General features: G+C 42.2%; 1 protein-coding gene across 7 annotated transcripts in view; it reads left to right on the top strand.

Moving 5' to 3' along the window:
- Positions 1-12179, top strand: part of LOC117186459 — a 344253-nt gene that overhangs the window by 86389 nt on the left and 245685 nt on the right. The window contains exon 4 of one of the 7 annotated variants that reach the window (XM_033387323.1): positions 2422-3105. The exons of the other annotated variants lie outside the window; for them this stretch is intronic. Coding sequence (XP_033243214.1) covers positions 2422-2591 — 170 coding nt within the window. The 3' untranslated portion in view covers positions 2592-3105. Of the gene's footprint in view, positions 1-2421; positions 3106-12179 lie in introns of those variants that run through there. 7 annotated transcript variants of the gene reach the window in all.

The following is a 12179-nucleotide window of genomic DNA, read 5'->3' as shown; positions in this document are numbered from 1 at the left end:
AAAAAAATTAATGGAATGGAAAAAATATGAGGCTTAATCACTAAAGGAGAAAGAGAAAAGTTTTAGATATATGTAAAAAATTAAAAAAAATTAAAAATTATTTAAAAAAATTTTCATGAAATGTTTGTTGCTTGTGAAATTGTTTTCTTAATTCTGGCTATAATAATAATACGATCCTATTCAGATTCTGCAGTCTAAAAGATATAGTCATTCTTTACGATTCTGCGTTTTTGGTTTTCTTGTATCTTTCAAATTGTGGATGCCACAGATTTTCGTCCTTTGTGGGGGCGGAAATGGGCGGGCCAAAGTTTTGAAATATTTTTGTAGCAGTGACATATCACAGAAGTCTGGATCCAAAACATCGTTGCTCTAGCTCTTATAGTCTTTGAGCTCTAGACGCTGAAGGGGGTGGACAGACGTACAGACGGACAGACAGACAGGGCTCAATCGACTCGGCTATTGATGCTGATCAAGAATATATATATCTTATGGGGTCGGAAACGATTCCTTCTGGACGTTTCACTAATCCATTTTCACCACAAATCTAATATACCCCAATACTCATTTTAAGTATCAGGTACAATTAAGTGAGAATTTTATTTCTTCCGCTAACAATGTGAATAGTGGATTGCAAGCCGATTTAAGCTTGTATTTGTTTGCACTTAAGACTTTATTTTTTTTTCAAAAACTACAACTTACTATTGTTCAAAGCTCTTGTGGCCGATATAAAATTTTGCCGTGAATCTGATATTTCTCAGGTTCCACTTATGTATATTTCGGTGCACAAAGCATTGACTCGTTTACTGCTTGCGCTCTTGTCGTTAGCTTCCTCTTTGTGACCCGATATTCTGGTTTAAAGTGCCTTTCTTTTCCGCAATTAAAACACTTTTTGGCCTCCTTAAAGTTGTTGTTCTCGTGACACATGCAGTGCTGCATGAGATTTTTTTTGCTAACGTTATCTTCTTGCCTCCTTCGCAAATTTTTTTATTTTAAGAACACTAATCTAGATGCAAATATTCCTGTGCACTCATGTCTTCCGTCATTTTTACGACAACAATTGTTTAATTAACAGCACTACCATTGCTAGTCAGGCTTGCGATGATGATACTCAATTTTTAACATTGTTCAGTTTGATCAATCTTACGCAATGTGTAATTGACGATAACCCTTTTTAATCCTTTAGCTCGAAAGCGGCACGTTGGTCATTTTGTTGCACTTTCACTAGGCTTTATTTTACCGCTGACTACTAGTCAGATTTGGCTGGGCTGATTTGGCGCAAATTTTTTTTAGTTATTCGTACTTGCCAGGAGAAGTTTTTAGCGTAAGAAAGTTTTGGGAAAACACACCTGCGATTCCGTAAAAATTGATGATTTTATTTGTTTCCATTATGGAAAAAAATCTCAGGCAAAGAGGCAATTGTCATAATCGGAGATCGGTTTCAAACTTGCACACGTTGGCGCTGCACATTTACCACCTCAAATTCGACAAAATGTTACTGGAAGAAGGCCAGTCGTAAATGTAGACTTGAATCGCGCTGCTTTCGGAAAATATTCCGCAATCGCCGACAAAGATTTTCCCTGCGTTGATTTCGGTTCATTTTCTGTGGTATGCCAGTATTGAAATGCATTTAAGTTTCAATCGGAAACCTCTGGCATATGCTGCGCTGGTGGCAAGGTGAAATTGCTCATTTTGATTCATCCGCTAGAGCCATTGTGTTCGTTTCCCTATGGAAATACAATCCAATGAAATCATTTCCTGGCGAATACACAAACATAACGACTTTATTGATGAACACGGCTGCAATCTCATTTATAATGTAATGGCGTCTTATTATATAAATTAAAAATTCGTCCAATTTTCTTTTTCGAAAATGCTTTCAAACATTTAGGTTTAAGCGCGAATCCACCATCGAGCGTGCGCTTTGTTCCCACCACCAAACGAAGATCAGATCTATTTTGTTGGTGATTCGGCAATTTAACTAGATAAGCGACAATAGAAACGCGTGTACAAGACTCATCGGTCATATGATTCACATCCAAATTACCCATTGTGTCGTGGAGAGGGTGGCTATCATTTCGATATAAAGATAGTCAGTCCACCGACAGGTTTGTTTACAAGTCATCTCTTCTTTGCCATTCTACAACTAAGTTCGAATACATATTTCAGGAATAGAATCGAATGTAAAGGTCAGCTCAATGAATTTTTATCCGTGTCAATTGATGATTCGGTAAGACTTTGACAATCCTTTGGTGGGATATTGCCGGTTGTTTCAACAGTTCTCCGTTGACATGTACGTAAAGTTCGAAAAGAAGCGTCTCAATTTCATTTGTTTTAATCAGTCGAAGTTACGATCAGACGAGTACATCCATTAGCGTGACTGAAGAAAACGATGCAAAAATCAGTTTTTGACCATTCTCCCAGCTATTTATGTTGGAAGCCCTCGCCCCATGCGAGAGTACGCTCAAGATGCGATGACGTACATGAGAAATGGCGGACGTCTGGGCTTATTTATCACATTCACTTGCATTCAGAGATCTTATGGCGATAAATTTGCCGAGACAATTTTCGCCGGACCTGCTAGTGCGCTATAATTTTGTTCGTCCAGTTTTTCGACTAACTCCACTCCGCGAGAAGAAGTCGCGCAAAAGGGAATCGAAAGATCACGCGATACGACCCAATGCAGAAACGGAACGCATCGCTGTGTACGTTTGCAGCTGCGGGCTTTTTTTTTTTTTTTTTTATTCATAGTAAAAATAGGATATAAGTTAACACAATCGATCGAAAAAATATATAAAAACAAGATCAGCCGTTATACAGGGGATGTTGCCCAGCGACACCGGAGTTTTGGGTACGCAACAATGTTGCAGAACGAGCAGTGAGCGTCGGGAGTGCTGGGAACTTACTTGTAAGCAGTAGATTAGTTCGGGGGGAGAAATCAACCGCGTCGGCCGTCGCCACGCCTATCTCAAACCGAATAAAATAAAATAAAAATTGAAAGAAATAAAATTAAAATTGGCGCCCAACTAATTCGAACCCACGGCAAAACCTGAACCAGCGGCAAAAATTAAAAACCAATACACGCAATTGAACATAAAAAAAAAAACAGATCCAGCAGCATCTGGAAGACAAAGAAGACACCATACTACCATACACCATAAATTGTACACCATACACCATAAACCGTACACCATACACCACCATACACCTACCAACAAGAAGACATCAAGAAGCAGCTATACTAACATAGTATAAATCCAGCAGCATCTGGAAGACAAAGAAGACACCATACTACCATACACCATAAATTGTACACTATACACCATAAACCGTACACCATACACCACCATACACCTACCAACAAGAAGACATCAAGAAGCAGCTATACTAACATAGTTTATGACAAAGAACATGTGAGTAGAGTGTTCATTAAAAAAAAAAAAACTCAAAACCCCACATAAAACACAATTTAGTCTTGCAAGTTGATTGATAGTGAAATAATTAAAAACAGGTGCATTTTTTGTTTAGGTTATGAGTGATAAGGAAGTACAAGATTTGGTAAAAGAATTTCAGAAACTAAAAGGAACAAATTATCAGGAAGACGTAATAGAGAACATAAATTTAGAAATGAATATATCAAACGAGCAGCTCAGACTCATGATAGAGGCCGCGGTTTCAAGCGCACTAGCCGTACAGAAACAGAGCTTCACTTCAAAACTACAGGGTATTCAGGAGAGCTTAAATAGTGTACAAATTAACGCTCCTCAAGTGGTGGCGTACAAGGATGCAGAGATAAGAACAGACGTTGTCTGTAATGAGACTCTTGATATTATGAAATCCCTGCCCGACTTTGAGGGAAAGAATGAAACCTATGTCTCATGGAGGAAGGCTGCGCATACCGCATACAAAGTTTATGAGAAATTTGACGGTAGCTCAAAACATTATCAAGCTTTAGGAATACTGAGAAACAAAGTTAAGAACTCAGCTTATATGGTACTCTCTTCTTTCGACACTCCCCTTAATTTTAAAGCCATTATAGATCGACTAGACTTTACGTACGCAGACAAACGACCAATATACTTAATTGAACAAGAGATGTCAACGCTCCGGCAGGGAAATTTGACATTATTACAGTACTATGACGAAGTAGAAAAGAAACTGACCCTCCTTATAAACAAAACAATTATGACTAACGAAACCACTGTAGCTTCTTCATTGAATGAGAAATACAGAGCGGACGCTCTACGAGTGTTCATCTCAGGAACCAAGAAGACTTTAAGTGATGTTCTATTCTCGGCAAGACCAAAAGATCTACCCTCTGCTTTGGCATTGGCTCAAGAAGTTGAGGCTAATCATGATCGATATATGTTCGCTTCAAACTACGCCCGTAGCATAGAAGAAAAAGCTCAGAGAACTGAACAAAGACAGCATGGCAGAGAGAATTTAATGACGGACACAAGGCAAAGACAACTAGGGAAACTCCCACAGTATAGGAAACAAGAATTTTTACCAAAATCAGAACAGGTCCAACCAATGGACGTGGACACATCCTCACGTTTTAGGCAGAATACTCAGTATCAACAAAATAGCGCGCCTCAGAGACAAAACCAGTGGCAAAGTCAGCAACAAAACAACCAATCGGACTACAACAACCAGGGACAAACAAACAAGCGACCGAACAATAGTAGCGCACGTTTTACGGGACCGAAACAACAAAGAATTAACCACGTAGAAGCAGAAGATACCCTACTCGATCAGGAAGAACAGGATTACCAAACTATAGCAAACGCCGAAGTTGATGGCATAGAAAACGACCTTTCAGATTATGACCAGATTAATTTTTTAGACATAACTCCTTGCTTCCGTTCATAGAAAGGACAGTAGCAGGGAGAACAATCAAATTACTCATAGATACAGGAGCTTCCAAAAACTACATAAAACCATTAAAAGAACTAAAACATATTACCCTAGTAAATAAACCCTTCCGAGTGAAGTCAATCCATGGCTATAGTGGCATAGACAAAAAATGTATAATGCACCTTTTCAATACCAACTCAACATTTTTTTTACTACCAAACCTCACGACATTTGACGGTATAATTGGACTTGACCTACTAAAACAGAGTGACGTTCTACTGGACTTTAAGCAATTAATAACAAACTTCGGTTCCGAAACAATGCAATTTTTAAAATGTGCAAACATAAATTTCACAAATGTCGAGGAAATAAAGGTCCCTGAGACTATATCCCAAAAGTTTCAGCTGATGTTAGGAAACCGAACAGGGGTTTTCGCAGACCCAAATGAAGCACTCCCATATAATACAAATATCATTGGCACTATCCGAACAGAAAATGAAGATCCCATATATTCAAAATTGTACCCATATCCAATGGGCGTTTCAGAATTCGTAAATGCAGAAACTCAAGACTTGTTGAAAGGTGGTATAATACGACCGTCTCGGTCACCATACAACAACCCCGTTTGGGTTGTAGACAAAAAAGCTACCGATGAACAGGGAAATAAAAAAAAACGTTTGGTCATAGATTTCAGGAAACTAAATTTAAAAACAACAGATGACAAATATCCCATTCCCAATATAGTTTCTATATTATCCAACTTGGGTACAGCTAAATACTTTACAACCCTAGATCTTAAATCTGGATTCCATCAGATTTTACTTGCAGAAAAAGATAGAGAAAAAACAGCTTTCTCCGTAGCAAATGGGAAGTATGAGTTCTGTAGACTCCCCTTTGTCTTGAAAAATGCACCTAGTATTTTTCAGAGGGCCATTGACGACGTGCTCAGAGAGCAAATTGGGAAAACTTGCTATGTTTATGTCGATGATGTAATCATTTTTTCCGAAAACATGGAAAGCCATGTCAAGCATATCGCATGGGTCTTAGACAAACTGTACGATGCCAATATGAGAGTTTCGCGCGAAAAATCGCACTTTTTCAAGGAGAATGTCGAATACTTAGGATTTGTCGTCTCAAGTAATGGTATAAAAACATGCCCCAATAAAGTGGAAGCGATTCGTAACTACGAACAACCAACCACTTTGTTCAACGTCAGATCATTCCTTGGACTTGCAAGTTACTATAGATGTTTTATTAAAGACTTTGCATCCATAGCTAAACCCATAAGTGACATCCTTAAGGGCGAAAATGGCAAGGTAAGCGCCGGACAGTCAAAGAAAATACCAGTCAAATTAGACGAAAGTCAGTGCGCGGCATTCAATAAACTAAAAGAGATTCTGGCATCCGAAAGCGTAATGTTACTCTATCCTGACTATAAGAAAGCATTTGACCTAACAACAGATGCTTCGTCCTTCGGTCTGGGAGCCGTCTTATCACAAGACGGGAAGCCAATTACCATGATATCAAGGGCACTAAATGATAGGGAACTTAACTTTGCAACAAACGAAAGAGAGCTGCTCGCTATAGTTTGGGCTTTGAAAAACCTCAGAAACTATCTATACGGAGTAAAAAATTTAAATATTTTTACAGACCATCAGCCTCTAACGTTTGCAGTTTCTGATCGCAACCCAAACGCAAAAATAAGACGTTGGAAAGCTCTCATAGACGAGTACAATGCAAATATCTTCTACAAGCCAGGAAAAGAAAACTTCGTCGCTGACGCACTATCACGACACAACATCCATACCTTAGAAGATGATGCACAGTCAGACAGGGCCACAATACACAGCGAAATATCACTTACATACACTATAGAATCAACAGACAAACCAATCAACTGTTTTCGAAACCAAATTATAATAGAGGAACATGAAGTAGCTTTAAATCGCACAACCATTTTGTTCGGTGAAAAGATCCGACATACAATATATTTCTCAAGTAGGGACTCGTTAATTAAAAAAATAAGTGACGCTGTCAAAAAAGATGTCGTAAATGCAATCCACTGCGAATTACCCATATTAGCATTCATTCAACATAAATTAATAGAAACATTTCCAACAACAATATTCCGATACACAAAACATATAGTAAATGACATTTTGGACAAGAACGAACAAAAAGAAATAGTTATTACAGAACACAATAGAGCCCATAGGGCGGCACAGGAGAATGTAAAACAAATTTTACAAGACTATTTTTTCCCGAAAATGACCAAATTAGCAGTTGAGGTTGTTGCAAATTGCAAAATTTGTCAAACGGCCAAGTACAACCGACACCCACAAAAACAAATACTTGGGGAAACACCCATACCCTCGTATGTGGGCGAAATGCTACATATCGACGTATATTCAACCGATAAAAAATATTTCCTCACATGCATAGACAAGCTTTCAAAATTTGCAGTTGTCCAACCCATCGCTTCAAGAACAATAGTTGACATACAATCAGCAATTTTACAACTTATCAATTTTTACCGGAACACCAAGACGATCTATTGCGATAACGAACCTTCCATAAAGTCCGAGACAATAAAATCATTATTAAGTAACCAATATAACATTCAAATTATAAATGCTCCACCACTTCATAGTACTTCCAATGGAAAAGTCGAAAGATTCCATAGCACCCTTAATGACATTGCGAGATGTTTAACAGCCCAAAGGAAGCTTACAAATACTGTGGAAACGATACTTCAAGCAACTATTGACAGTTCAACTAACACAGTTCACTCCGTAACGAAGAAACGTCCGGTCGATGTAATTCACTCGTCCTCCCCTGAACTTGAGGTGGAAATCAGGAATAGAGTTCATAAAGCACAACAACTCCAAATGAAAAAACTGAATGAAGTAAGACATGATAGACAGTTTCAAGTAGGTGACACAGTCCTTGTAAAAGCAAACAAACGATTAGGAAACAAACTGACACCTTTGTACACCGAAAATAAAATCGAGGCAGACTTGGGGACAACGGTCCTAATAAAAGGAAGCGTGGTCCACAAGGACAATTTAAGATAGACATCAGTTCATAATGAGTTCATATTCCTCTTCACTATTCAATATACAACAATAATAGAGGATACAGAAGAGTTAAGAAACCAATTCCTACAATCGCAAATGAGACATTACTTTCAAGAAACAGAATAATTATTTCAGAATTAAAAGCATTAATGTTATCAGTTACACTTGCAAAGATAGGAATTGTTAACCCTTCCGTATTAGACTCTCACGATTTGAGAAGAATAATTAATGAACACTCTACGAATTTAACTATTACTGATTTAATAGAGGAAGCTAAAATCAAAGTTTTATTTAATAATGAATTCTTTCCCAAGCCTTACCTAGTTTGCAAAAAAAAAAAAAAATATTCTGTAAGATTAATCTGTAATCACCCTGTTGAGCACAACGGCATCACAATTAACTTCGCCGAAGACGAAAAATTGCCGACGGTGGTAACCATGTTACAGCTATCGGAAACTGCGCTACCACTCTTACAACAAAATTCTGTAAAAAAACTTCCCTACACAACTTGTGCGCAGCAACTACACTCCGGTGTCATCGCGCACTGTCCAACTCGGCCCAGCCATCTCGAACCTGTAACACGCATCGATGATGGCATAATCATCATAAACGACATAGTGGATACAATCGATAAACAGAACTACGCGAGGAAGTCTCCAGGATCAACAGTATCCACATTCCTCGACATAACAAACCATGAAGACGTACCGAGCTTGCCGTACTTATAAAGGTTAAGTATGGAAACTTACGACACATCGACCAACTGGAATCAGGACTCGTAAGAAGACCGATATATCTGGATTGGCTCCGAGAAACAGACGCCAACGTGACCTCCAAGTGCTAATTGACGGCTTAAAGGAATCCGAGGACGTCTTCCACTTAAGTGAAGGAGGAGTTAACACAATCGATCGAAAAAATATATAAAAACAAGATCAGCCGTTATACAGGGGATGTTGCCCAGCGACACCGGAGTTTTGGGTACGCAACAATGTTGCAGAACGAGCAGTGAGCGTCGGGAGTGCTGGGAACTTACTTGTAAGCAGTAGATTAGTTCGGGGGGAGAAATCAACCGCGTCGGCCGTCGCCACGCCTATCTCAAACCGAATAAAATAAAATAAAAATTGAAAGAAATAAAATTAAAATTTATATATATATATAAAATATAAGAATATAAAAGTTAAAATAAAAAATATATAGCATATACATATATATGGACCAGACTTGCGGGACTGCCGTGAAGCATTGCTTCACAAGGCTGGCTAGCCTATTACGGCCGCTTATTTCGTGTGCGTTCAAGCCGCCTCAATTCCGAAGCGATTTCTGTTGCAAGACTGCATATCGCCGTCCAATTTGCTTGGTTTTCCAGCATCCTTGGTACCAAACCTTCCACCGTAATGGGCACTCCTAGGGTGCCTTCTGCTCACCTGCGGGCCTCTGAGAATCTGGCGCATGCGGTCAGGACATGCTCAGCGTTTTCTATTATTCCGCAGCAGCTGCACAGCCCATCTTCCTCGTGGCCAAAGCGGTGAAGGTAATCTTTAAAGCACCCGTGGCCGCTGAGAACTTGTGTCAGCGAGAACGTAAGTTCTCCATGCCGCCGATTCATCCATGCTGCAATGTTGGGGATTAGTCGGTGGGTCCAACGGCCGGTTACAGCATTATCCCATCTGAGTTGCCAGTTCTCGAGACATTCAGCCCTCGCCCTGGTCTTGGCCGTTCTAGCGTCTGCCTGTGTGTTGGCGGCCTTTCTTCCCTTGTGGATTTCGCTGGCTTCCTTCGCTGCGAGCTCTACGGGTGGTATGCCGCTTATTACCATTATTGCCTCTGTGGAGACAGTACGGAACGCCGAGCTGACCCGCAGGGCTCCGATCTGAAGTCCGACTCAATGCCCTTAGTGTAGCTCTTGGTCCTCGTGGCCTGGGCCCATAATGGCGCTGCGTATAGTATGGATGACTTGGCCACGTTAAATAGCAGTCTCCTACTCGTTGACTTTGGGCCTATGTGGTTCAGCATCATTCGTGAAACCGCCATGACTACGCCGTGTGCCTTCTGGTGTGTCTGCTGCAGGTGCTCTCTAAACGACAGCCTGGTGTCCAGCATAACTCCCAGGTACCTTATAGCTCGTTTTGAGGTAATTGAGGCTCCTCCTACGGTTATCCTCGCCGTCTCCACCTGTTTCCTGCTACTGATGAGAACCGCTTCCGTCTCGTGCCTGGCTAGCTTGAGCCCTGCCAGGTCTAGCCAGTCGCTTATGATTCCGATTGCCTCGTTCATACAGCTCTCGGTCTCCGCGAGGGTTTTCTTCGTGACCGTCACCGCGACATCGACAGCGAATCCCACGATTTCGACTCCTTGCTGGAAGTTGAGGCGAAGAATTCCATCGTACATGGTATTCCACAGTTGAGGTCCCAGTACAGATCCTTGTGGGACTCCTCCCGTGATGGAGTATGACCGAGGGCCATCTTCCGTGTCGTACATCTGCCATCTGTTGTCCAGGTAGTCACCGACCATCGCCTGTAGATATCCGGGGATTTCGAGTGTGCGCAGGGAGGACATTATCCTGCTCCAGGATGCCGAGTTAAAGGCGTTTTTCACGTCCAGTGTTGCCACCAGACAGTATTTTTTGGCCCCGCCGAGCCATCGTGTGCCTTCCAAGGCCTTTCTGGCAGTGCCGCACACCTTGTCTAGCGCATCCAAGGTAGAGCGAGCCTTCCTAAATCCGTACTGGCTGTCGGAGAGTCCACCAGCGGCCTCGATTGCCTCCGTTAACCTTGCGCTGACTATGCTTTCCAGCATCTTACCTGCGCCGTCCAGGAGGCAGATAGGCCTGTATGCCGATGGGTCCTCCGTGTCTTTCCCAGGTTTTGGTATCAGCACCAGTTGTTGCTTTTTCCATCTTCCAGGAAAGCATCCATCTGTGAGGCATTTGGTATAGGTCTGCGCAAAGATCATCGGGTGCAGGCTAATAGCCAGCTTGAGGGCCCGATTTGGGATGCCGTCTGGTCCTGGTGCCTTGCAGTTTGGCACTCTCTTTACTAGTTTTGCCAACTCTTGCGGGGTCAGTGGGGGTACTTGGTGTCCCGTACTCGTGATCCTGTCTACCTGCGTGTCCTGCGCTGGGAATAGGTGCTTGACGATTGCCTCCATTTTTTCCGCTCCTGTTGGTGCCGCGTGCTTGAATGAGAGGATAGCGTTGTGGTCGCTCGCGGTGTACTGCTCGCTGATCTGCCATAACGTGCTCGCTGATAGTCGAGTACTTATGTAGGTGAGGTCTATGATGGATGTGGTACCTGCACTGCTGAAAGTTGGGCTGGAACCAGCGTTTTTTAGGACTATGTCCAGGGAGGCAAAAGTCTCCACCAAGACACGGCCCCTGGCATTCGTTGTTGCTGACTCCCATTCCGTTGCCCAGGCGTTGAAGTCCCCAGCTACTAGCGACGGCGAGTGTGCTCTGATGTCATCTGCCAATTTGTCGATTGTGTCGCTGAACTCTTCGAGTGACCAGCTGGGTGGTAGGTAACAGCTGTATACCCATAGGACTTTCAGCCTCCCTCGTACGTATCCTTTGGATCTTTTAACTCCGTCTAGGTGCTGTGCCGGTTTGCCGCACATCCAGATTGCCGCTTTCCCCGATTGATCCATGACCCACGTGTTGGATCTCACGGTCTTGTAGGGCTCGCTCAGCAGTGCCATGTCCGTGTTGAGCTCTGTAACGGATTGGGTGAGAAGGTCTTGGGCCACCCTGCAATGGTTAAGGTTCAGTTGGATGATCCTTAACATTTGAGTTTTCTAACTGCCTCACGGTACGCTGGGCACTTAAAACTTCCCGAGGCATGGTCCGTGGGGCTACCCGTTTTTTGTGCGCAGAGTATGCAGTGTGGGTTCTTGCTGCAATTTCTGGCCTCATGGTCTCTGCCTCCACATCTAAAGCACGCTCCTCTGTGGTCCTTTTCTCCGGTGCAGTTTACCGAGATGTGCCCGAACTCCAAACACTTGTAGCATCGTTTTGGCGACACTATTTGCTTGATACGGCAGTTTACCCAGCCGACCCTTATCTTCCCCATTGCAGCGAGTTTGTTGGCGGCGACTGCCTGGAGGGATAGGGTGGCTATCTGCATCCCGCTTCTGGTGGCTCTTAAGGACCTTACCGCGTCCTCGGGGATTTCGGTTACCCCTGTGGCACGCTTTAATGCTTCCAATATCTCTGCCTTCGTTGTTATCTCGTCTAGATCCATTAACTCGAGCCTT

Source organism: Drosophila miranda, chromosome XR (genome assembly GCF_003369915.1).
Source record: "Drosophila miranda strain MSH22 chromosome XR, D.miranda_PacBio2.1, whole genome shotgun sequence".
NCBI lineage: Eukaryota > Metazoa > Arthropoda > Insecta > Diptera > Drosophilidae > Drosophila > Drosophila miranda.
This window is presented reverse-complemented; position numbering and strand designations above follow the sequence as displayed.